At 57.5% G+C, this 24,910-nt stretch overlaps 2 protein-coding genes and 1 long non-coding RNA gene across 3 annotated transcripts; 2 read left to right on the top strand and 1 right to left on the bottom strand.

The window, feature by feature from the left end:
* The first annotated feature begins 3,032 nt into the window (after window positions 1-3,032).
* Window positions 3,033-11,673, top strand: LOC132415265 (uncharacterized). The gene is made up of 3 exons (XR_009517116.1): window positions 3,033-3,167; window positions 7,546-7,644; window positions 11,350-11,673. It is a non-coding gene; the product is annotated as an uncharacterized lncRNA (long non-coding RNA).
* On the bottom strand, window positions 9,171-16,525 carry P3H4 (prolyl 3-hydroxylase family member 4 (inactive)). The gene is made up of 9 exons (XM_059998527.1): window positions 15,621-16,525; window positions 15,354-15,506; window positions 15,065-15,236; window positions 14,208-14,336; window positions 13,175-13,320; window positions 12,428-12,511; window positions 10,814-10,958; window positions 9,800-10,488; window positions 9,171-9,355 (listed from the first exon to the last, which is right to left on the bottom strand). Exons 1-8 carry the CDS (start codon window positions 16,101-16,103, stop codon window positions 10,466-10,468), a joined length of 1,335 nt encoding a protein of 444 aa, XP_059854510.1. The 5' UTR covers window positions 16,104-16,525; the 3' UTR covers window positions 9,171-9,355; window positions 9,800-10,465.
* Window positions 16,526-17,217: 692 nt separating this feature from the next.
* On the top strand, window positions 17,218-24,910 carry FKBP10 (FKBP prolyl isomerase 10). The gene is made up of 10 exons (XM_059998100.1): window positions 17,218-17,502; window positions 20,083-20,228; window positions 20,556-20,745; window positions 20,860-21,005; window positions 21,462-21,651; window positions 21,763-21,908; window positions 22,507-22,699; window positions 23,017-23,159; window positions 23,388-23,551; window positions 23,923-24,910. Exons 1-10 carry the CDS (start codon window positions 17,255-17,257, stop codon window positions 24,106-24,108), a joined length of 1,752 nt encoding a protein of 583 aa, XP_059854083.1. The 5' UTR covers window positions 17,218-17,254; the 3' UTR covers window positions 24,109-24,910.

Here is a 24,910-nt window from a genome sequence, read left to right as displayed (position 1 = left end):
CTGGGGAGAGGCAGAAGAGCCACGATGTGTGTCAAAGAGAAAGTATTGGTGGGTTTGGAAAAAGTCAGGCAGCAGATCTAAAGGACATCAACACTGGCATAAAAGAAATGGGGCAGCAGGCCCCTCAGTAGTGGAAGTCTGGGTTAGTTATCAGAAAGAACTTCCCAGGGCTTCTCTGGTGGCGCAGTGGTTAAGAATCCGCCTGCCAATGCAGGGGACACGGGTTCGAGCCCTGGTCTGGAGGATCCCACGTGCCACGGAGCAACTAAGCCCGTGCACCACAACTACTGAGCCTGCGCTCTAGAGCCCGCGAGCCACAAATGAAGCCCACATGCCTAGAGTCCATGCTCCGCAACAAGGGAAGCCACCGCAATGAGAAGCCCGCGCACCACAACGAAGAGTAGCTCCCACTCGCCACAACTAGAGAAAGCCCACGTGCGGCAACGAAGACCCAACACAGCCAAAAATAAATAAGTAAAATAAATAAATTTTTTTAAAAAAAGAGGGCTTCCCTGGTGGCGCAGTGGTTGAGAGTCCGCCTGCCGATGCAGGGGACAAGGGTTCCTGCCCCGGTCCGGGAAAATCCCACATGCCGCAGAGCGGCTGGGCCCGTGAGCCATGGCCGCTGAGCCTGCGCGTCCGGAGCCTGTGCTCCGCAGCGGGAGAGGCCACAACAGTGAGACGCCCGCGTACCGCAAAAAAAAAAAAAAAAAAAAAGAACTTCCCAGTAAGCGGGTTGAGAAGACAAGGGTCTTTCTGTGGTTGATGAAGTGAAAGCCTGCTGTACAGTGTGCCAAGGGTCTTACAGACATTCATTTATTAACACAAGTATTGGGCTTCCCTGGTGGCGCAGTGGTTAAGAATCCGCCTGCCAATGCAGGGGACACAGGTTCGAGCCCTGGTCTGGAGGAACCCACATGCTGCGGAGCAACTAAGCCCATGAACCACAACTACTGAGCCTGCGCTCTAGAGCCCATGAGCCACAGCTGCTGAGCCTGCGTGCTGCAACTACTGAAGCCCTCACTCCTAGAGCCCGTGCTCCACAACAAAAGAAGCCACCGAAATGAGTAGCCTGCGCACCACAATGAAGCGTAGACCCCGCTCGCCGCAACTAGAGAAAGCCCGTGAGCAGCAACGAAGACCCAACACAGCCAAAAATAAATAAATAAATTTATTTTTTAAAAAAACACACAAGTATTGAGCACCAACTGTATACTAGACACTGGGTTAGACCCTGGTGACAGGGAAAATCAAAATGACCCCAACCCTCAAAGGGCTTCCAGAGGACCAAGTGTAAACAGGTCATCTTAGCCACTCCATGTGTGTCGGTGTTGGAGGGGTGATTGTTCAGGAAAGGGTACCCCGCTCAAAAAACCTTTACATCCCCAAAGCTAGCCCTCAGGATGGGGCTGGATGGAGGCATGTCCATCCTTGACCACTTTCTCCACCAGAGAAAGGAATGATGGCAAAACAGTCTCACTTCTGAGGCTTGCGCCATCCAAGTCTTCCTGGAAGGGGCCAGGGAGACATCAACATCCCCAGCCAGTTACCATCCACATGCCCTGGCCACTGCCCTGCACTTTGTTTCCCCTACTCCCCAACTTCTTTCTCCCTACCTTCCCTGTGCCCCATCCACCTGCTTGCCACCCTGCCGCGCCATGCAGCAGCCAGCCCCCAGCTTGGGAGGAAAAGAGCTCCCAATCCTAGGCTGCTGCCCCCTCCAGCGTTTCTCTTCATTCCTCTCCCACCTCCCATCTTCCCCTGCCCACTTCACGCACCCACACAAGGCGACACACAGACACACACACGTCCAGACCTAAGCCTGGCTTAACCCCTTCCTTTCTCCTGACTTCAGTAGGTTGTTTGACTGCAAAGGGGTGGAGAAGCCTGGGTGGGGTGGAGAGACAGAAATAAGGCTTCAGAATAAAGCCTGTGTGTTTGTGCGTGTGTCCCCAGAATTCTCCCTGCATGTCAGCCTAGAACATGCTGCAACAAGCTGGCCCCAAAACTCAGCCTGAGACTGGGTGGAGGCATCACCACAGCAGCAGGAAAGACTGGACTAAGAGCTGCATCTCCCACATCAAGGGAGTTTCTGCACGTTTATTAAGCACCTACTGTTGCCTCCTAGGCACTGAGGATTCATCTGTAGGATACAGAAAAGAATCAGAAAATGAGGTTTACTAGAATCAGCTGTCTGTATAGGGGATTTGGTCTCATGGGGCAAGGAGGTGCCTAGGGATAGGGATGAGAGTCCCTGTGGCCACAGTCTCCTCTGTAGCTTGAACTTGAAGGAAAGGCCACAAGACCATCTTACCCAGTCCCCTGCCTCCAAGCCTTTAAAGGCAGGGACTTCTCTGTTTGACAAACCTCCAGGAAAGGAGATTCTCCAGCCTCCCTTATATGAATACCCTTGTCTCCTTATTCTAACACTGGTAAATTCCTTCTGGTGTCTAGCCCTGATTCATATCCCTGCAGTTTAAACTAATTTCTCTTGCCCAGAGCTCAGTGGAAGCGGAGTCTTTGGGCCACCAAGAACACATATAGTTAATTCAACCTTGCAGATTTGTGGGGCCTCAGAGGAGAGGAGGAAAGGGCATCAAGTGGCCCCTCCCAAGTCCCCCCAGAGACAGGAGTTACTGGCAAAGAGGGGCCCGTCTGATGAGGGGAGCCGGTGGAGGATGGGAGGCGTTTCCCTGGAGAAAGGCGACCGAGGCAGCCCGGCCACCCTCCTCAGCTCCTCTCCCTTCTTCTCAACCTCCACGAGGCCTCTGGGCCATATAAGGAGGGGCATGAGTCTCTGTTATCTGTTCACAATCAGTCCTTTCTCTGTGGAGGCCCCTTCCCCAGACAGAAGCAAGTAGACATTTAGATCTGCACACGTTACACACGCACACACACCCTTCCATGCTCACACCTCAGGGATATACACTCACAGGCACAGATTCATACACACAAACCCCAGCTGAGTCAGCACTCTCTCCCCAGTACACTCAAATACACACGGCCTTCTTCCCTCCTCTTCTGCCTGGCCTCAGGGATGGCCGCCTCCATAAAGGAAGACCAGGTAAACAGACGGGATGCTAAACTTCAGGCTGATGACGGTCCCTTGCCACCACCCAGCAGCTCTCCCCTGGCGTTACAGCAGCGGGAAAGGAGCACGGATAAGTGTAAGTCATTCCCGAGTGGCAAAGTCCCAGGCAAAGGGGCAGAGCCATCCGTGCACCTAGGCCCCTGCTCTGGTCCTTCTGCGGTCGCGTCCCTCCACACAGAGCCAAGGGGATGAACGTACACAGATTGATGCCTTGGCCCTTGGAGATCACACTACGGGCACGTGCCCAGCTCTGACCCTGCTTCTAGGGCCTGTGGGTCTCTTACTCAGGCTCTTTCTCCTGTTCAGATAGCAGCACCGTGCATGGTGTGAGCACAGTAGGCCAAGGGGCTACAAGGGGCAGTTACGGGAAAGGGATGCACACAGCGGGGACATGCAAGCTGCGTTCCCTGCACCCACATGCTGGAGGCCGTTTGTGGTGTGGGGGAAGCCAGGGCTGCGAAGGGGAGGGGAGATGGCCCGGGGCTGGGGGTCAGGGAGAAGTTTTCTGCAGGCTTCCATGTTCTGAGAAGGAGTCAGAAGTCTGAATTGCAGCCTGGCTTTCAGGTCACGGTGGAGGTATACTTGGCAAGGTGTATTTTTTTTTTTTTTTGAACAAAAGAGCATTTATTCTTCTCTTCCTTATTACAAAACATGTTAAGTATAGAAAATGAAAAAGAATCAGCTATATTCCCATCATAGTTAAATAATCGCTGTTCATACTTTGTTGTGTATATTTCCAGCATTTTCTCTAAGCATTTTCACGTATCCATTTTTTCTTTTTTTTGGATTATAGTCGATTCACAATGTTGTGTTAGGTTCAGGCGTATAGTAATGTGATTCAGTTATACATATACATATATTCATTCTTCTTCAGATTCTTTTCTCATCTAGGTTATCACAAAATTAGTAGAGTTCCCTGTGCTATACGGTAGGTCCTTGTTAGTAATAAGGTGTACCTTTGAACAGTTAGCTTGACTTGTAACTTATGTAGGTAGATCTATGTCTGTGCAACTCTGTTTGCACTGCTGCCCCTGTCCACTGCCCCTGGCGTTTGGGTGAGGGGACTTGCTCAGGGTGACCCCTTCAGGCCTGGGGAGAGGACACTGGCTACAGAAGGGTCTCCCAAATGCTCTGGCTGGAGTGGGCCCAAGCATCGCCAGGAGTGGGAACAGGGCAGGACGGTGCAAGGCCCCAGAGGTGAGCGTGGGTGTGCTCCTGCCATTTTTGCTCCCGTTTGTCCAAGGGGAGGAACCTCGAGGCCAGAGGCTGCCCACGGCCTGGCCCGGTGGGTGTGTGCCCAGCCGGCCTGGGGAGGGCTCTCAATAGCAGAGGTAGCTCCAGCCACACTTCCCAGCGAGGCGAGGTGTGTGGGCGGGGATGGAATGTCAAAGGGAAAACAGGGAGACAAGAAAACAGAGATAGGATGGGCCAGAAATAGCACGGGCCAGGGCGAGATACCAGGGGCCAGTGGTGGTGGACGGAAAGGCTGGAGGAGGGTCAGGACCTGTCCAGAGAATGTCCACCTCCGAGCGGCCCCCTCCTCCCCCCTCACCCACCTCAACCGTCCCAAAGTACGATTTCAGGAGCCCAAAAGGCAGGGCCCCAAGCATCAGGATTCTATTCTGGAGCTGGGTCTCCCTGGGTCTCTCCCCGTCCTGAGTGGGTTGGGGGAAGGGAAGGGACGAGGCCTTGCCGCTTGAGTCACCCCGCTTCCAGTTCCTGGCCTGGGCGACTCCACTCACAGGCTGACACAGCTGGGGCCCCACCCGCCTTGCCAGCCTGCCTGCCTGCCCCTCCCTCCCCCAACAAGCCAGGGGCGACGCCTGCCCCGACAGGCACCCTTCCCACCGAGAGGCCACCCCTCCCCGGCCCGCATGCGTGCGTGCGTGCGTGTCAGCGCGCGCGCGCACACGCACACACGGCAGGAGTTTCTCTCCCACCTGTTGAGAATCCTTGGGAAGAGGGAGGAGTACTCATTAATAAGAGGCCCCTTCCTTGTATATTTGGGGACACTGAATTTGGAGCTAGGAGAGGAACTTCCCCAAGGTCACACAAGCAAACTCCTGGCAGTTGGGGGGAGGGGGGCAGATGAGAACCAGCCTTGGGAGAAGTCATCTGGAGGTGTGACTTCAGGCAAACCTCCGGATTAGAGAGCCAAGGCTGGGGGAGGGGTGGGGCAGCCAGGGGCCGGCAGGCCCTCCTCAGGGACTAAATAAGTGCCTTCCCTCACTTCCTCTAAACCCTCTAAGCCGGCGAGGGCCCTACACAGACCCACTGCCATCGATTATGCAAAGAGACCCTTCCCCCACCTCCTCCCGCGCACTGGCCTTCCCGGTCTCCCTGACCTGGACTCCACCTCGGTGGGAACTAGGGCCAAGGTTTGGAGGCCCCTAGCCTTGTACATTAATCCCAGCTTCCCTAGTCCCATCCTGCGGCCACCAGGGAATTTGAGAGTTGAGATCCTTGAATATTTCATCAGCACTTCAGCCTGCAGTTGAAGAAGCAGCCAACTTACAGCTCACGGATAATTTATGGCCCCAGCAGAGAACCTGGAAGTAGTGAGGGGGAGGGGCAGGGAGAGTGGGGGCGGGTGAAGCCTGGACCCGGCTGTGAAGCCAGCTCCATCCGAAGTATGTGCTGGGGGCCGGGGAGGAGCTCCAAGGCCAGGGACATTTCCATTTTTGAGGATATCAAGGTATTACCAAAAAAAAAACGGTTATCAAAATAATTATGCTAAAGGCTAAAGTTACATGACAAGCATTTTCTGACTTCATTCCTGTGTCTCTGTAACTGCGTGCATAACCTCACTTGGAGATAACAAAAAATTTATGTTATCTCCTTCATGGCTGTGAAACCTCCAGAAAGACCCCCTGCTTCCCACACCCACCCAGGGCCAGGGAAAGAGGCCAGACTCCCCAGTTAGACTGTCTGAACCTCACTCCTTTCTAGCCTCCTCCTCCAGGAAAGCCACCAGGATTTAGCGAAATGCTCAAAAGAAAAGAATCTCAAATGGCCACCACTCACTTTGCTCCAGGAACATAACACAGCACTCTTCTCGTTAAAGGAAAGCTGAAAAGATGACCCCAAATAGAAAATGTCAAGTTCTCTTGGCCTCTTCTTTTTTTTTTTTTTTTTGGCCTCTTCTTTACCAAGGGACATACCTTAGTGCGTTCTTCCACAGATTCAGAGGATCAAGTATATGGGGCGGGGGAGGGGGGTAAACAAGCAGCCATGTCCTCCTTTTACCTCAGTTTCTCCACCTGAGTTATGGGCATGAAAGGTGCTCCCACCGCAAGGGCTTTTTGGGGGTCAGAAGAGATGCTATTCAGGCACCCCGGCGCCAGCTGGCACCCAGGCAGGTGGTGATTATGGGGTGATGTGTCCCCAGTGTGGGCTGGGGCTGGCTCCAGTGGGCAGCCCCAGCACTCAGCATACTCCCATATAATCCCCAAGTCATCTTGGAGTTTTATCATGCAGCCCTGGGAGCCCAATCTAGTCTCTCTGGGCCTCAGTTTCCCCATCCATGAATTTGGGGCCATCTGCTGGAGCCATCCTTGGAGAGAAGCTGCAAGAGGAGGGCTGGATGAAGGCCCCTGAGTGGGGAAGCTGCAGAGGGCTTGGGCCCTGCGGCTGCCAGGACTCCCCCAGTAAGCTTATGAGGTTGGCCCCAGTGCCAACTGGACACAGCTTTCTGACACAGGAGCGGGTCAGGGGGACCGTACTCTCCCTGAGGAGGAGAACACTAGGGTGAGACTTCAAGAACTAGTTCTCAAACCTAAGCAGGGAATTTCTTCCTCTGGAATTTACAAGAATTTGGGGGAATCCCATAGGACCCTCCCTCCCCTGCCTCCATTGGCCATCACCTCTCAGGATTCAAGACAAGGCTGGTCTAAATGACCCCAGCGAGTCTGTCCCCAGGCCCTCTAACATCTGGTCCAATCCCAGGGAGCCAACAGCGGGAAGTGGGACTGGGCTATGGAATCAGGCCTGAGAGTGAGGCTTGACTGCCTGCCCTTCCTCCCCTTCCTGCTTTCCTCCCTTCCTCTCTACCCTTCCTCCTTCCCTCTCTCCCTTCTGGAACTCTCTGCCTCCCTCGGTGAGCTGTGGCAATATGTGGGCTTTGTCTCCACATCTGGTCCTCACCTTCCTCTCCTCAGCCCCAGCTGACAGCCTAAAGGGACAAAGCCAGCTCCGGGGACCAGAGAGAGGAGACCACGGTGTTCTCCGCTCTCTCCCTTCTCTGAGTATCATGGATTTAGGGAGAAATGTTTCAAACCCAGCTCAGGCACCCCCCACCTTGAGGAACCTTGGACAGGTTGCTCTCATTCCTCAGCCTCACCTGTGGCAGAAGGGAATTGATATCTATGTTGCAAGACTGTTTTTTGTTTGTTTTGGCCGCGTGGCATGCGGGACCTTAGTTCCCGGACCAGGGATCGAACCCTTGCCCCCTGCAGTGGAAGCAAGGAGTGTTAACCACTGGACCGCCAGGGAAGTCCAGGAACCGGAAGACTGTTTTGAAGGCTGTAAAGAACCTGCCAAGTGCCCGGCACACAGTAGGTATTCAATACATTGTAGCAGCGATGCTTTGCTTGGGACGGGGCCTTTCTGGATCCAGGACACCTCTGAGACATCTGAGTCTGGCTCTATTGTGTGAGGTCATCATCCCCAGTGCCCTTTTGGCTGTCTCTAACCTTCTAGCCATTTTGCTACAGATGCTAGGGCTGCTGAGATGCTGGGTGGGTAGTTGGGAGCGGGGTAAGGAGAGGACCGAGTGAGACAGAGACGTGGAGGAGGTGAAGGCGTCTGGGCTGGGTGGGCTTGGGAGAATGGGCTGGAGGGCCCCAGAGGGCCCACGCTGGGACTCGCTGGGACTTGCTAGAACTCGATCTCACCGGTCTGGGGAGCTGGCCGGGCAATGGGGAGACACTGACATCAGAGAGAGGTGGGAGTGGCTGGTGGCTGGTGGCTGCCAGGGATGGAGAAGCTGAGTAAGGCCCACTGGAAGGGGAGGTAACGCCGGGGTGAGTACCTAGAGAGGGGCGGCCTTCTGTTCCCAGGACACACGCCCGCACGCGCACACATACACACACACACCCTCACCCTCAGATGCACACTTGGACATACACATCAACACACTTCTTAAAAATTTTTTTGGTACGCGGGCCTCTCACTATTGTGGCCTCTCCCGTTGCGGAGCACAGGCCCCGGGGGCCCAGCCGCTCCGCGGCATGTGGGATCTTCCCGGACTGGGGCACGAACCCGTGTCCCTTGCATCGGCAGGCGGACTCTCAACCACTGCGCCACCAGGGAAGCCCTAACACACTTCTTAAACCGTACCCCCATTCCCGCCCTGTTCTCCCGATCCTCTCACCCTGCTCTATTTTTCCAACGCACTTATGTTAACATAGCCAGATAACTCATTCATTGTAACATTTATTGTTTATTGCCTGTCTCCCCGCTGGAATGCAAGCTCCAGGAAGGCAGGGGGTGCTTGGCTTGCTTTGCCCACTATTGTATGCCCAGCACCTGCGACGTACCCGGCTCGTAGGTGCCCAATACATAAGCGTTGAGTACAATCACATATTCTAGGGTTAGGGTCACGAATGCGCGCACCCTCAGGGACGCATGCGCAAACCCGCACTGTCGCCCACGACGCTGCCACGGACATTCTCAGACACGTGCACGCAGGCACTCGCTCACATCCACACCAACACACAAGCACACAGGCCTTCTCGCTCCCGCACACAGGCGCTTTCAGACTCAAACCCAGCGGTCCAGATTCCAGAGCTCCTACTCACGCAGGCATGCTGGAGCGCGTCCCCACTCCCCACCCTCCGGAGGGCCAGCCCCGGAGGGCAGCCCCTCCCAGAAACAGGGGGCGGGGCCTCGGTGGAAGCTGACAACACAGCAGCTTGAGAGGGGTGGGGTGGGGCAGGGCCGCCCTGGTACCTGGGAGCTCTTTGGAGACGCTGCCACTGCAGACCCACCTACGGGAGGGAGGGAGCAGTGAGGTCACCGGCGCCCCCAGCTTTGACCCCAACCGTGCTCCACACTCCGCCTCTGTCCTTCCTTTCTTCATCTTCGCCAAAGGCCCAGGAGAAGGGCATGGGGTGAGGCAGGGAGTCCTCCTGGACACAGTGATGGGCAGGGCTCAGGCCACGTCAGCTGGCACATCTGGGCAGGGGTGTGGACGGTGAGAACTGGGCTTACCAGCTTCCGCTCCACCTTCCAGTAAGAGGAGAAAGGTCCTCCACCACCCTACCGCTGGGAGAACAGAAATGTGGGCAGTGGGCCAGAACTGTCACCTGGCTGGCCCTAGCCCGGTGTCCCTCCGCAGAGAGACCCCTTTTGCCCCTACTTCCCTGCTCGGGATCATGAAGTGGGGGGGAAATCACAGGGTGGGTGGTAACCACCTCCAAATTCTCTGCCCCCCCAGAGCCAATGCAAGATTGGGCAAGATGGTCTGGCAGTCCCACTGCCACCACAAAGTCTCATGTTATCAAGCCGTATCCCTAGGGTTCCTCTGGCCACTAAGAGGGTCTGTTCCCTGCCGTGGAATGAATGGGAGAGTGGGCAGAGAGGGCAGCGCAGGGCATGCTTGCTCTCAGTAAACGCTTGGAAAGCAAAAACCGGAAGTAAGTGTCCTTGCCCCCCCCCCCCACATTCCCTGCGGGAAGCGATGCTGAACTAGGAAAATACAGGACATACCACCTTAGAAATCTGAAACCACCATCTTGCCAGGACTCAGGCAGAACTGCATCCTCACGCCCCCTAGTGGCAGATTGCAATGGCAGGCTGATGCTCCTCGTGGTTGCAAACACCCAGGGTCCATCCACAGAGGCCAAACTGTGGCCCCTCACCTGTCTCCACATTTACTGATGAGGGGAGATGGGTGCAGAGGGAAGGAGGGAAGGACTTGCCCAGGGGAGTCTGGGCCCCAATGCTGTGATTCATTCAACAAGAAATGTTTATTGAGCACTGACGGCCAATGTGCCAGGAACCGCTGGACTCCTGGTCCAGTGCTCTTCGGGATGCCAGCTGCCCCTCTGCTGTGTCTGCAATTCAGCTTGAGACCCCGACTAGGAAGAGCTAGCATCTTCTCCTCCAGGAGACTGCCCCACCGGGTGGGGAGGACACTGGGAGGAGGACAGGCCGGCAGCCGCTGCAGCACCATCATACGGTGGTCCAGAGACCCAGAGAGGAGGCAAGAGGGGTCTGGGGAGCAGTGCTCACAGTTGGGACAGGATGGGGCCTGGTCAGCTATGTCCATTTACATGTTTAATAAATAGTTGTTGTTGCTGCCCAGGCTGGTGGGGGTGGTACCACTGGGCCCGGGATTCCCAAAGCTCTTGAGGGGTGCCGGGGGCCCTCTTCTTATGCTAGTTCAGGCTCCGGCTCTGAAAAATGAAAGGAGAGAGCATTGGGGTTAGCTTCCCATCCCCAACAGGTTTCTGGGTGCTGTCCTCGGGGAGGTGGTGCAGGCAGGAGTGAGGGTCCCCAGGAACAGGTCTCAGCTGGTCCCTCCTCCAGGAAGGATGTCACCCCCACCCCTCTACCAGGTGGGACAGGGGCTGCTAACAGGCCGGAAGCCCCCAGAAGAGGGGTGCCAGCACCCAGCACAGCTACCCCACAGCCTCTGCAGGCCAGTGCTTGGATCCTCCTGTCCCTAACGTCTAGCCCAGGCTGCATCCCCGCCCCTCCACCGGGACACAAGTCGCTGACCGGCCTCAGCCTCGTCGCCCTTGGCATCTGGCTCCTGCCACCAGTCGGCATAGATGCTTTCCTCGTAGTCGCCCTCCCCTTCAAACTCGGCATCAGACGGGGGCTCCTCAGGCTCCACGGGCGGTTCTGTCTCCTTCAGCTCCATCTAGAGCAGCGCCAGGATGGGAGGATAAACCAGGTCATAGCAGGCACAAACCCGGATCGGCTCCCTTCCTGGCCAAGGGGCCCTCCCATCCCATCTTGGTCCCAAACCCCTCCTTCCCAGTCACACTCAAGACCTCACACAGGAATAACTAGAGGGTTTCTCCCTAAGTCCTCTTCCCAAACTGCCCCCTCAATGAACTGATGCATGGGGCTCCACCAGCAGAGCTTCAGGGTTGGTGTAACCTTCTTCCTCTCCACAGCCCACCTTTTAAGCGTAAATACCCAGGCAACACTGCTAGTCCACGAATACTGTCTGCTCATGCTGCTTCCCGGCCAGGAACACCTTTACTCCCCTGTGCTTAGATAGCTTTTGTTTATCCCTCCAACACCAGGCATCAGCTCCAGGATGCGGCCCTTGCTGATGACCCTGGCTGGGTCTGGAGGCCTCGTCCAGCACCCCGTGCTGACTTCTCCCACTGCACTGAACGGTGATCTGATTGGGCGAGGGACTGTGCCTTTCATCAATTTACCACAGCCCCAAGCACGGTGTCTGGCAAACAGCAAGCGACAAATAACAGTGATCAAAATGGCTACCACCCCCTGAGAACCTACTATGCGCCAGCTCTACACTAAGTGATTCACATCCTAGATCTCATTGAATTCCCACCACAGCAGTATAAGATGGCCATTATTCTCTCCATTCCATGGATGAAGAACTGGAAGTTAGAGGGTTACCTAACACTTGCCTGGAGGCTATCCAACTGGGAAATGGTGGAGCCAAGTCTGGTAAGCACCAAAGCCTGGGGGCTCACTGTGCAGACCTGGCCCCCTGTTTGATGAGGGGGGGCATGGGTGCATGAACAATGGAGGGGATAGATAAATAAGCACTGGGCGGCCACACCTCAGAGAATTCAGGCTCTCAAACCCTCATTTAGAATCAACGTAATAACACACCGTGGTCCTTCCTTCCTGGCATCCTGTGTTCATTCATTCACTCACTGGTTCATTCAAGCCCAGTTTCTGAGGGCCAGCTCTGTGCCAGGTGCTATGGGAGAGCTGGGAATAACCTGGTCCCTGTCCTGGAGCCCAGTCCTCTAGGAGACTGACTGGAGAAAAGGGCGGGGTGAGACAGACAGGGCTGTAAGTAACTCCGGTCCAGGGAGGCACAGACGGTCAGAGTAGGCACTGCAAGCCCAGAAGACAGAGCCAGGACGTACAGCAAGGGCTTCTGGAAGAGGCGCCACCAGAGCTGGGCCCAGGAGAAGCGAGATTCAGACATGTAGAGAACGGGGGTGTGAGGACACGGAGTGGGGAGGGGAGGGCAGGTGTAAACAAGGGACAGGTGAAATCCCTCTGCTTCACAATGGCTGACTGCCACGAGCTGAGGCTGAGATTCGGCACAGCGGCCCCAGGAAGAGGATCAAGGGGTGTCCGTCACCACCCAAGCCAGGAGGGCAAGGGGCCACTTACCTCGTCATCTGACTGCAGGTACATGTGCGCAAACTCCAGCAGCTCCCGAAGCTCAGCTGTCTGGTTGTGGTAGAGCATGGCCTCCTGGGAGGAGGGAAGAAAAGTGAGGTGAGCCAGGCCCTGCTGCCAGATGGTGGAGGGGCCAGAGCTCCTAGGATCTGGGCCCTCTGGCCCTTTCACAGCTCGAGGAGCAGGGAACAGGTATCAGTTCACATGCTGGTCGAAAAATCACAGCTGCTTGAAGCGCCGGGTTAAGAAGGATTCTGAGGGCTCAGTGAGAAAGAGTGCCTAAATCGATTCGCAAAGTCTGCCACTGACAAGGAAGCGGGGAGTGGCACCACGTGCCCCATATTTGCCAGTCTTGCCCTAGAATTCCAAGGGGTTCCTCAGTTGGTCCAGGTTATGGGGTCCCTGGGGAAGGAGGGCAAAGGCCAGCAGTGAGCATGGTGAGAGTGGGGAAGGGAGCAGGCAGGGACAGATATTTTTTACCTCCCACATGCCAGGCACTGTGCTGGAGACGTAGGCTGTTCCACCCCCATTTTGCAGGTGAGGCAACAGATTCAGAAAAGGCCAGTAGTGTTCCCAGGACCACACAGCTGGTGGGTTTGAACCTAGGACTCCAACTACAACCCAAATTCTTTCTTTTTATTTCTCACCCTGCCTTTGGAAGAAGCCATGTTTTTTTGTTTTTTGTTTTTGTTTTTTTAATCAAATCGTATATCCTGAGAATGCCTCGGCGATGCCCACCTCCCTGGGCTGGAAGTCCTCCTCCTCCAGGCCCCAGCGGGCCCTGTGGAAGCGATAATACACCAGGTTTTGCTGCATGACATTGTCTTCGGGGTCAAAGAGCATGTAGCTGGCGGCACTGCGGGCGGCCTGGCGCACGTCGTTCACTGCAGGCAGGACAGGAGTGAGTAGTGGCCCTGGCACTTCCCCACCTTCAGGGATAACCCTCAACTAACCCACCCCTATCTCCCAATCTAGTCCAGTGCCCCTGGCTCCCCAGCTGCCTCCCAGAATACCTGTTGGGCGCCTCATCCCACCCAGTAATAATACAAGCTAGAATGTATTGGGCACTTACCTTATGCCCCATGTAACTCATTTAAACCTCACTGTTACTGTCATCCCCATTTTACAGATAAGAAATCTGAGGCACAGAGAGGTCAGGTAAACTGCTTGAGCTCACACAGCTGGAGAATGATGGCACTGGGGAATCAGAAGCCGGTGGCCCAGCCCTCGACCTGTTTGCCAACTAGAACACAAAGGGTCTCCTGGCCCTTGGTCTTCAGCTCCTCCTCTCCAGCTCCAGCCCGTCTGAATCTTGGCATCTCTGCATTGCAGAAACCCTGGAGATTGACCATCTTAGCCCCGGCTGATGCCAGAATCCCCCGTAAGTGAGGACGGCCTTAAGTGCTGGTGCTACTTTTTATTAGCCATGTTAACTAATGGCCCCTGACCCTCTGTGAGCCTCGGCTTCCTCATCTGAAAAATGGGTCCAGTAACGCCAGCTACCGGTTGCTTGTGAGAGGATCAAGTGAGATAAACAGATGTGGCAGGGCTTTGTAAACTATCAAGTGCTGTGCAGTTGTTGACTATCTAGTCATTTACCCAAGAGGCCCTGGCATTCTCCCCTGAGGCTGCTCTCTGTTCCCCGCCACAAGCTTCTCACCTGCCTCACCACCGCCAGCCTTCCCTCCCGTCACCAAGGGTCCTCAATTCTGGCTCGGCTTCATTCCCAGCGCAGTGCTCTCCCCCACCCCAAGCCCCCCAGGAGGCTCACACTTGTAGTAGGCAAACTGCAGGTAGTGATACATGGTGGCCACGAACTTCTCCACGAAGAAGCCGCCCACGTTGGGGGTCAAGTTGGCCTCACAGTCCACCTTGCACTGCAGGGATTCTGCAAAGAGATCTGGGGGTGGGGGTGGCAGCGGTGAGGAGCTGGTGTACTGAAGCGCTCCATCCCGCTGATGGGGAGGACGGCCAATGGCTTCCAGTCCCAGCTCTGCCTGCTGATCCCACGAGACAGTCGAGGGACAAGGGATGCGGCGGAAGCCTACAGTGGCCTGGGCTGACTTATCACCCCCACAGCTCACCCACCGCCCCAAAGCCAGAGGAAGCCAGGGCACACTGGGAGGTTGGCAGGTGAGGCCTGCAGGTGGGACTGAAGCCCAAAGAGAGAAGCTCAGGACAGTCCCTTCTGCCCCTGCTGAGGGACTCTGCCCTTAGGGATCCCCAGACTAGGTGTGATTTCTGGCCACAAACTGCTTTCTGCACACACCTGCTGGGTCGTTTCCCACCTCAGCAACCTTGCACCTGCGTTGCCCTCTGCCTGGAAGGCCCATGAACCCAACCTCCCCAGACCCTTTTGGGATGTCACCTCCTCTCTGCACCGATGCCCAGCACCTTGGACACTCCCTACTGCAGCCCTCTGCACCCAGTGGCAGGTGTTGTTGGTCCCTCTCAGCCAATGCCGACTGAAGGGTCTGAGGGTAGGGATAACGCCTTATGCCTGTCCGCCTCCCAGGCACTTAGTAGGCGCTCGATAAATGTGTATGAAAGGAACATTTGTGTTAAGGTGCCTAGAAGTTCTGGGGAGCAGGGCCCTGCGATGAAAGGGATGCCCACCGGGGTGGATACCTGCTATGGCTGGATAGAAGTCCTTGAAGTCCACCTGCTCGTGGGCCCCCTCGCAGCCAGCCAGACACCGGGCAAAGACGGCCATGTACTCGGCCAGGGCCCGCTCCATGTCCTCGGTGCTGCTACGGAAATCTCCGCTGTTGTAGAGCTTCACAGCCCGGAGGAACACGGCCTAGGGGGAGGGGACGCGGCACAGGGGTCAAGGGGACCCCCACACCTCCCCTCCCCCACGGGCCCTATGGGGGACTCAGGGAATTGCGTCAGGGCTGGCCCTACCCTGGCACCCCACCTCATAGGGCTGGGCCTCCAAGTCCGTGAGGGGCTCGTCGGCGGCGTCCAGCAGCCCGCGATAGTAGTTGAGATACTTGGCGGTGAGCTCGTGCTTCGGGTTCCTCTGAAGGAAGGTGTAGGCCGCGGCCACCGCTTTCTCCAGCCGGTTCGCCTGCGGCGTGGGGACAGGGCCGGTCAGCAGGGCCAGAGCCCGCAGCCCCAAGCACACGCGAGGAGCCGCGCTCCCCCCGACCCGACTAGGAGGCGCCGCCGGCTGGACGCACACCTTGAACTGCGCGTAGTGCAGGTACTGGTAGGGCAGGCGGCTCTGGAAGTCGCGCAGCAGCTGGCGCGGCGGGTAGGGCACCTGGAAGGCGGGCAGCGAACGCTTGCAGCGCCGCAAGCAGGCGGCGCGCTCCAGGACGTGGCCGAAGAGCCGCAGCTCGCGGGCCCACTCGTCGCCGCGGCCGCCGTCGGGGCCGGAGGTCGCAGGCCCGGGGGGCGCGGCGGCGGGCGGCGCGGGGCCGCTGCAGTTGGCGTGGCAGAAGGCCTCGCTGTCCCGCAGCAGCCGGTGCAGCCGCAGCGCGGCCTCGAGGTAGCGAGCGCTCTCGCGCCAGCTCTCGCCCTCGTACTGCTCCAGCGCGTGCCCGTAGGCCGCGGCCAGGGGCATCAGGTCCTCGGGCGGGAAGCCCCGGAAGCTGTACTTCTCGTACTGCGCCCCGGCGCTGCCCAGCAGCAGCCACAGCAGCCCCCACGCCGCCCGACCCATAGCCCCCTCCGCGCCGCTGTCTCTTCCCTCCGCGAGCTGGCGTCCCGGCCCAGCTGCCGGGCAGGCTGGCGGGCTCAGGGGCCCGGGACTGGCCGGCGCGCCCGCTGGGTCTTAGCGCCTGGTACCGGGGGCAGCGAGGCGGGGTCGTGGCTTGAGTCAGATCCCCCGAGGGCCCGAGGGCTGTGTCTCCACTCTTTTAAGAAAGCCAACACTATCCTGCGTCTCCGATCTCCTGCCCTTGGGGGTCCTCCCCTTGGCAGATGGTGAGAGGGTGGAGGAACAATTCCCGCAGGGATGCGGAGCCCAGAAAGCCCCTCCCACACAAAGACAGTCCCTCCACCCCCAGACCTTAATATAGAGAAACTGAGGGAAGTGCCACCTCACTCTACTTTACCCAAGCCCTGGAATCTGCTCTTCCATCAGAGCGGTCCTTCTGCTCACTCCCCACTCCCAGCCCCGAAGACGTTCCTCCAAGTGTCCCTCCAGCCCGCGACGGGGAGGCACACCCCCGGTTTTACCCTGCACGTCCTCCACTCTCACCACCTCCCACTCGATCTCCATCCCCACGTCAGAAAGTCCTCTGGCAGTCCAGCTTTTGCAGGACAAAGCAGCCCGTCCCTGGAGAGGCCGTCCCTGGGGCAGAAGGGGTGGGAGGGAGCACTGAGATACCCCTCCGATTCCGGAGCCTCACCAGCCACCTGGAGAGACCTAGATTTGGGGTTGCCAGCCAAAGAAACAAGGGATGCTTCAGTCCGGCTTTAGGACCCGGGGGGCTCCAGAAAAAAGACTGAACTTTTTTTTTTAAGTCGGCTCCGACTTTCCCAACTTTCCGGAACTTCCCTACCCCTCCCAGGTCTCTCAGCCCCAGGGTACGGGTGGGGGGAAATCTGGAGGGCTTTGTGGTGCTTTCCTCGTACTCTAAAGCTATCAGCCTGGCCCTCCTCCTCCAATTCCACACCCCTTCCCCCCACTCCCACCCCGCCAGCTCAGCCTCCCCAGCCCCCATTCCACGTGGACCAGCCAGGGCGGGGGTGAGGATGGAGGACAGGAAGAGGGGGAGCCAGCTCTGGGAGGAGGGGGGCGAAGGAGTCTGGCGGCGGCGGCGGCTCTCTCGCTCGCCCTCACTGCCGGCCGTCCCAGCTCCAGGCACCATGTTCCGTGCGGGGCGCCCCAGCCACACCGTCCTCCGGCTCCCCCTGCTGCAGTCGCTGCTGCTGCTACTGCTGCAGGCCGTGGGGAGGGGGCTGGGCCGCGCCAGCCCGGCCGGGAGCCCCCTTGAAGATGTGGTTATCGAGAGGTACCACATCCCCAGGGCCTGTCCCCGGGAAGTGCAGATGGGGGACTTTGTGCGCTACCACTACAACGGTACTTTCGAGGACGGCAAGAAGTTTGACTCGAGGTAACGGCTTGGGTGCCCCCAGACTCACCATTTCCCTTCCCGGAGCCCGGGACCAAGCTCTCTCAGTCCTGGGGTTCCCCCGTTGCTGCTTTTAAGCTGTGTCTGCATGCTCCCCACTCACACCGTGATCCCCTAACCTCAAACACAGCACCCTGGGTGGGGGGACTCCTAGACGTCCATCTCCCCAGACATCCCTGCCCTCAATTTCAAACCTTCGCCTCTCAGAAGACCCCTGTTTCTTTCACACAAACTCTCTCTGTCTCTCAGAGTGCTTGAGAATCACGGTGAACTGCCCTATTTACTTACCAGTGCTCTATTTAAAGACATAGAGGGGGTTTTCTGGTCCACAGAGTTGGGGGGAAGGGCATGGTCCCTGCTGCATGTGAATCCTCCGGTGGTCTCAGCACAGCACCCTCTACCTTTCCATCCACCCTGACTCCCTTTCTGGTTCCAGCCACAGGTTTCAGTGCCTTTGTGTTTAGAGAAGAAGAAGTAAGTAGAGTTTTGGGGGGAGGGGGAGGGGGTTTAGCAGCCAGTGGGGTAAAGCAGGTGGGCACTCTAAGACAGCAGGATGGATCAGGGAGTGCAGGGCATAGCTTGGTGTAAGGACCCTGTCTGCCTACATGTCACACGGTCACACATGCCACCCTGGGCTCCTCCGAGGGTTTTCATGCCTCCCTCTCCCCGTGATCCCGCACCCTCATCTCCCTCCATCTTAGCTCGACCAGGTCAGTGCTGTCGCCCATCTTGCCAGCCTTGGGGTTTGAGAGATGGGTTTCTGGTCTGTGTCCAGGCTTTCCGTCTGCTCTGGCAAGTCCATTTTTCTCGGTGGGGGCAGGGCCGTACGCCAGGCCAGCCTCAGTTAAACCTTGGGTCCAGGTCGCACGCACAACTCGGCCTATAGAGATTAGTGGCTTTGGAGGCGAGCAGTTTATTGGGTAAGAACACGAACTCCTGAGACCAAGACCCTGGACTCAAACCCAGGCTGCGATCATGGACGAGGAGTTTTGCCTCTTTAAGCTTTACTTTCCTCATCTGAAAACAAGGAGATTAAAAAACAGTCTGGAAAACTGCATCCCTCCTTCCTAAGCCTGATGTTAGGACTCAAGACGATGAATGAACGTGAACTTCACACAGTACCTTACGGTCTGCAAGCGGGTTCAGTACCCATTGATTAGCCTTGACTCTGGGGAGAACTTTGGTAGTGTTTAACTGGTAGAAGCTTCTTGCCATGCTTGGGCTCTCACAACGGCACTGTGGAGGAAGCAGGCCGTACAACCAGCTCGGTGGGCAAAATGAGGCATAGGCAGTAGACAGGAGTACAGCTGTGAGCCTGTGGCCACCCAGGAGTGGAGGGGGGGTTGGGAGTTGGAGAATGGCCTCCCTATCGGGGATTCTGATAGGGACTCTTGGACCCAGGTTGCATCCAAGCAGTGCTGAGCTTGGAAAACTTTCACAACCCATGACACCTTCCATCAAAATAATAATCTCCCATCTTTCCTTAACTTCTTAAAACTTAAACCTAACTAAATCAAGTAAAAGCCATGGCGATTTTAGAGTAGCCTTTTTCAAAATTGAAAACCAATCCCTATCCCCAGCCAGCTCTGCTTTTCCCTTCCTTTCTTCTGTGAATTGATGGTGCAGTGGCCCAAACGTGGGCTTTGGAGTTCAACAGACCAAACATTAGCTGTGTGACCTTGGGCAAATCATTTGGTCTCTCAAGTCTCAATTTTTCTCGTAAGAAAAATGAAATCAATAATGCCCGTTTCGGGAATTCCCTGGTGGTCCAGTGGTTAGGACTCGGCGCTTTCACTGCTGTGGCCCGGCTTGGCCCGGCTTTGATCCCTGGTGGGGGAACTAAGATCTCACAAGCTGCATGGTGCGGCAAATAATAATAATAATAATAATGCCCACCTCACAGGGAGAGAATTAAATAAGATAATGCATGCAGGGACTTCCCTGGTGGTCCAACGGTTAAGGCTCCGTGCTCAGGGGGCCCGGGTTCGATCCCTGGTCAGGGAACTAGATTCCGCATGCCACAACTAAGAGCCCACATGCCGCAACTAAAAGATCCCGCATGCCGCAACGAAGATCCCAAGTGCCACAGCTAAAGATGCGGCACAGCCAAATAAATAAATATTTTTAAAAAGATAATGAATGCAAAATGCCAAGCATTTCTTCGGCCTTATCATTTAAGTGCTGGATAACTGGTCTCCCCCCACACACACACCCCCACCCCGCCCTGGGTCTGCACTTCCCACTCCTTTTCTGTCAGCAGATAGCAGCAGCAGATGGGACTGCTGGCACCATCCCCCCACCCCAGGGTAGATAAAAGCCCCTGGCCTCCTGGAGGACTTCCTTTCATAACAGCCCATCCTATTAAGGCGGGAGTCACGCGCATCTAGGAGGGAGGCTTGAAGAGTTGAGGAGCCTGTGGACCTGCACCTTTGTGTAGGGAGGGGGATGGGGTGTGTGTGTGTGTGTGTGTGTGTGTGTGTGTGCGCGCGCACTTGTGCACCTGTGCATGTATGTGACCATGGGCAGAGGCCACTGTATCCCACCTGTCCCCTCCCTCCCCAGCTATGACCGCCACGCCCTGGTGGCCATCGTGGTGGGCGTGGGACGCCTCATCACCGGCATGGACCGAGGCCTCATGGGCATGTGCGTCAATGAGCGGCGACGCCTCATCGTGCCTCCGCACCTCGGCTATGGCAGCATCGGCGTGGGTGAGGAGAGCCGGGGCCCAGGCATGGGGCGGGGAGGAGACCAGGAGGCAGAAGCAAGGGCTCAGGGCCGGAAAACTGAAGCTCAGAGAGGGAGAGCGGCTTTCCAAGGTCACGCCGCATGCGCCGCAGAATGAATAGCGCGGCAGGTCTGGGACTAGACTTTTCCGTCTCTTGCCCCTGGGGCGGGAGGAAGGGCAATAATAGGGCCCTGGGTAGGATCCTAGCTTGACCTGGGAGAAGGGGAACTAAGGATGGTGGAGTGGGAGGCCAAGCAGGATGCTCAGACCTCCACTCCACCCCCCACTCTGGGGGCTGCACCGAACGCAGCGGGGCTTATTCCCCCGGATGCCACCCTCTACTTTGATGTGGTCCTGCTGGATGTGTGGAACAAGGCGGACACTGTGCAGGTGAGCACCTTGCTGCGCCCGCCCCACTGCCCCCGCATGGTCCAGGACAGCGACTTTGTCCGCTACCACTACAACGGCACGCTGCTGGATGGCACTGCCTTCGACACCAGGTAAGGGCTGGAAGGAGCCCTGGGGCGCCAGGGACTGTGGCACGCAGCGGAGAGTCGGGGGCCTTCCTGCCTCTCCCACCAACAGCAGCCTCACCCCTACCTCATCCTCTGCAGTTACAGTAGAGGTGGCACTTACGACACCTACGTGGGCTCTGGCTGGCTGATCAAGGGCATGGACCAGGGGCTGCTGGGCATGTGTCCTGGAGAGAGAAGGAAGATCGTCATCCCTCCATTCCTGGCCTATGGCGAGAAAGGCTATGGTGAGGGCAAGCAGGGACTTGGGCTGCCACATATAGTTGTTCAGGTTGAGTACTGCACAAGGACACCCAGCCAGGGAGGCAAGTAGTGATGCAATCTAGCCCTTGGTGGTCACCTCACTAAGAAGGGGTGCTTGGGTGGTTAGGACTCGGCACTATCACTGCTGGGGTCCGGGTTCAATCCCTGGTTGGGGAACTGGGATTCCGGAAGCCTCGAAGCACAGCCAAAAAACAAAAGGTGCTTTATTCCGATTCACACAAAGCCTCATACGGGCTGGTGGTGGCCCTGGGGAGAGCTCAGCTCAGGCCTCACAGGGGCAGAACCGGGGCTGCTGATGGGCGTCAAAGGCTCTGGAAAGCAGGGTTAGCACCTTTGCACGGTGCTCACATAGGCCTTCCTGAGTGGAAGAGCCCTGCTTTGCTCTCCACGTGTATGGTTCAAGCCTATCCCTTCCCCAGGGACTGTGATCCCCCCGCAGGCCTCCCTGGTCTTCCAAGTCCTACTGATTGACGTCCACAACCCAAAGGACGCGGTTCAGCTGGAGACACTGGAGCTGCCACCTGGCTGCGTCCGGAGAGCCGTGGCTGGGGACTTCATGCGTTACCACTACAACGGCTCCCTGATGGACGGTACCCTCTTTGACTCCAGGTCCGGGGGGTCCTGAGGACGACGGTGGGGGCTGGGGGCGGCTCTGTGCTGCAGGAAGGGCGGGGCCGCTGTGACTCTCTTGCCCGCCTCCCCGCCTTGTATGTATTGCAGCTACTCCCGAAACCGCACCTACAATACCTATGTGGGGCAGGGCTATGTCATCCCAGGGATGGACCGGGGGCTGCAGGGCTCGTGCATGGGGGAGCGCCGGAGAATCACCATCCCCCCCCACCTTGCCTACGGGGAGAACGGGACTGGTAGGCATGCTCCCTGTTCCCCAAGCCAACACCGCAGTTCCTCCTGACCTTCCCCCTGATGGGCAGGGGCAAAGGGGGCGGATTCCAGCCATTGCTCTGCCCCTCTCATCGAAAAAACTGGTCCCCCACCCAACTCCTGCCACAAGGACTCCATCCTTTTCTCCAGGGGGCAGTCCCCCACTTCTCCCCTTCCACACTGGAGAAAGGCAGCAGACTCCTGAGCTTGGGGAGGGAGGGTGGTTATGGAAGAACAGAAACACCATAGCCCTGGGAAGCAAAGAGACCTGGATTTGAGTCCCAGCTTTGCTGGAAGCCTTTGTTTGCTCACCTGTAAAATGGACCTAATCACATCGATCAGCAGGCTGAGTTATTGGGAGGTTGCAAGATACATATGGAAAAGGCTTTCCAGCTGGCGTGCCCCTCCCCTCCCCTGCCTCCTCACCACCACAGAGTACATTACAAGAGTTGACTATGTAGACAAACATCCCATCCCATCCTTGTTTAAAACCCCAGGATGGGGAAGGTCTGGGGCCTCCATGGAGACCTAGAGCAGCCCCTCCTAGACTCCAGCTGATCCACGCCCCCATTCTGGCCCCAGGAGACAAGATCCCTGGCTCTGCTGTGCTGATCTTCGACGTCCACATCATCGACTTCCACAACCCTGCAGATCCAGTGGAAATCAAGACACTGTCCCGGCCCCTGGAGGCCTGTAACGAGACGGCCAGGCTTGGGGACTTCGTTCGCTACCACTACAACTGCTCTCTGCTGGACGGCACCAAGCTCTTCTCCTCGTGGGTCCGGGGCAGGGCCAGGGCTGGGCAGGCGGGTGGGCCTAGCAGCACCCCTGACCCTTCCTCCCTAAGTTCCCATCTAAGCTGAAATTCTTAAGTCCACAGGCAGAGGGAGGGTGAAGTAAGCAGTAGGGGAGCTGCTAGTTCCACTCAGTGGAGGGAAATGAGCAGGGAGAGATGAGCCCCCGGCCACACTGCAGGGCAGTTACGAGATAAGGGGATTGATCCTATCTCTGCACTGCTGGGTCCCCGCACCCTGCCCTGGGCCTGCCAGGGACCAGGATGAGCACTGACCTGGGAATCTGCTCTCCCCCCAGCCACGACTACGGGGCCCCTCAGGAGGCGACTCTGGGCGCCCACAAGGTGATCGAAGGTCTGGACACAGGCCTGCAGGGCATGTGTGTGGGAGAGAGGCGGCAGCTGGTGGTCCCTCCGCACCTGGCCCATGGAGAGAGCGGAGGTGAGCAGAGACCGGCCTGATGGCTTTCCTCCTCCCCTCTGCCCCCGCCCCCTGGAGCCTGGATGGCTGCGGGCAGGAGTGAGTGAGGCCTTCCCAATGCTTCCCATTCCATGCCCCACTCGCCAGCCGCCAAGGCAGGAGCTGAGGCCTGTAGGCTGGGAGCGCACTGGGCAGGCAGTGAAGCCGGGCCCAGACCCTTCCCTCTCTCTACTCCTCCCCTCCCTCCAGCCCGGGGGGTTCCTGGAAGTGCTGTGCTCCTGTTTGAGGTGGAGCTGATGTCCCGGGAGGATGGGCTGCCCACAGGCTACCTGTTTGTGTGGCACGAAGACCCTCCTGCCAACCTGTTTGAAGACATGGACCTCAACAAGGATGGCGAGGTGCCCCCGGAGGAGGTGGGTGAGGAGTTCACCCCTAGTAATCCCGCCCACGCTGTCACCTGGCAGGAGCCACCTTGCACGGTGGCATCTAACGAGAACACGATGTGTGTCCACCATCCTGTCTGCACCCGTCTTGCTGCCCTTCTGCGGGTCAGTGTGCCTTAAGCCCCTCCTCCCGCCTTCACCTCTGGCACATGCAGCCCATCGCCCCGTGGCTGCCCGGCCCTGGGCACGCCCTCCGCCCCCGCCCCCCTCAGGACGCAGCACCAACCAGCTCCTCTCCTCAGTCCTCGCTGGAAGGCCTCCACCTGGGGACCCGTCCCAAGATGAGCACAGCTGCTCAGGCAGGACGCTCTCTCCCCTCCCCTTGGCTCTCCTCGCTGCAGTTCTCCACCTTCATCAAGGCTCAAGTCAGTGAGGGCAAGGGACGCCTCCTGCCTGGCCAGGACCCTGAGAAAACCATAGGAGACATGTTCCAGAACCAGGATCGCAACCAGGATGGGAACATCACCGCTGAGGAGCTCAAGCTGAAGTCGGACGAAGACCAGGAGCGGGTCCACGAGGAGCTCTGAAGGGCCGGGGCCTGGGCCCAACTGCAAAGGTCGTCTAGGGGGACAGCGGGCAGTGGGGCCGACTTCCCAACAGTCACCCTCCCTGCTGGCATGAGGTCTGGAAGTTTCTAGAAAGTGGTCAGAGGGGACAACTCTGGTTTTCCCACTGCCCGAGAGTAAAATCCACAGCACAGATCTCTATTTGGTTTTTCTCTCCCAGCCCCAAACCCCTTCCTTAAAAGTTTTGGAATTACAAAGCCAATCTGGGGATTGGTGGAGTTTGGGGGTTGGCTGGGGTCATTGCTGGCCCCTTGCTCAGACCTCCCCTCTGTGTCACCAGACACTGAGGAAGGCCAAGCTCATCATTTCCTTCTCTCCCCAAACTTCCCCTTTACCTGTACTTTTCCTCACCATCCTCAACCCGCACACCCCCGCCCCCGCCCACGGTCCCCATTCCTCTGTCCTGGCAGCTCCCCAGGAACATGAACCCCCAGCTTTCCTCCCTTGGCTCTGGCTGGTTCCTAGGGAAGGGGACGGTTCCGGGGGGGCAGCCCTACCTTACCTGTCCGGTTCCCTTCACCTGTCCCACGCCCCCTCGCCGCCGACCAGTGGTGGCTGAAGAGCCCCTGGGGTGCTGCACTTCAGGGCTGGGCTTTGTGTCTCCTTTTATCCCTAAAGGCGGCTGCCTTCTCTAGGGACCAAAGAACAAGAGAAAAATGAAGGGGGGTGGTATGAGGAAACCTACTTGGATGGATCTTAGGGCTATGAAATCCTTGGTTCGGGGCTGAGATAAATGTGGAAAAGGGGCTCATTATTGAGGGGT

The sequence above is a fragment of the Delphinus delphis genome, chromosome 19 (assembly GCF_949987515.2).
Source record: "Delphinus delphis chromosome 19, mDelDel1.2, whole genome shotgun sequence".
In the NCBI taxonomy this organism is placed as follows: domain Eukaryota; kingdom Metazoa; phylum Chordata; class Mammalia; order Artiodactyla; family Delphinidae; genus Delphinus; species Delphinus delphis.
Note: the sequence above shows the minus strand (reverse complement) of the source record. Positions and strands in the feature narration are given on the sequence as shown.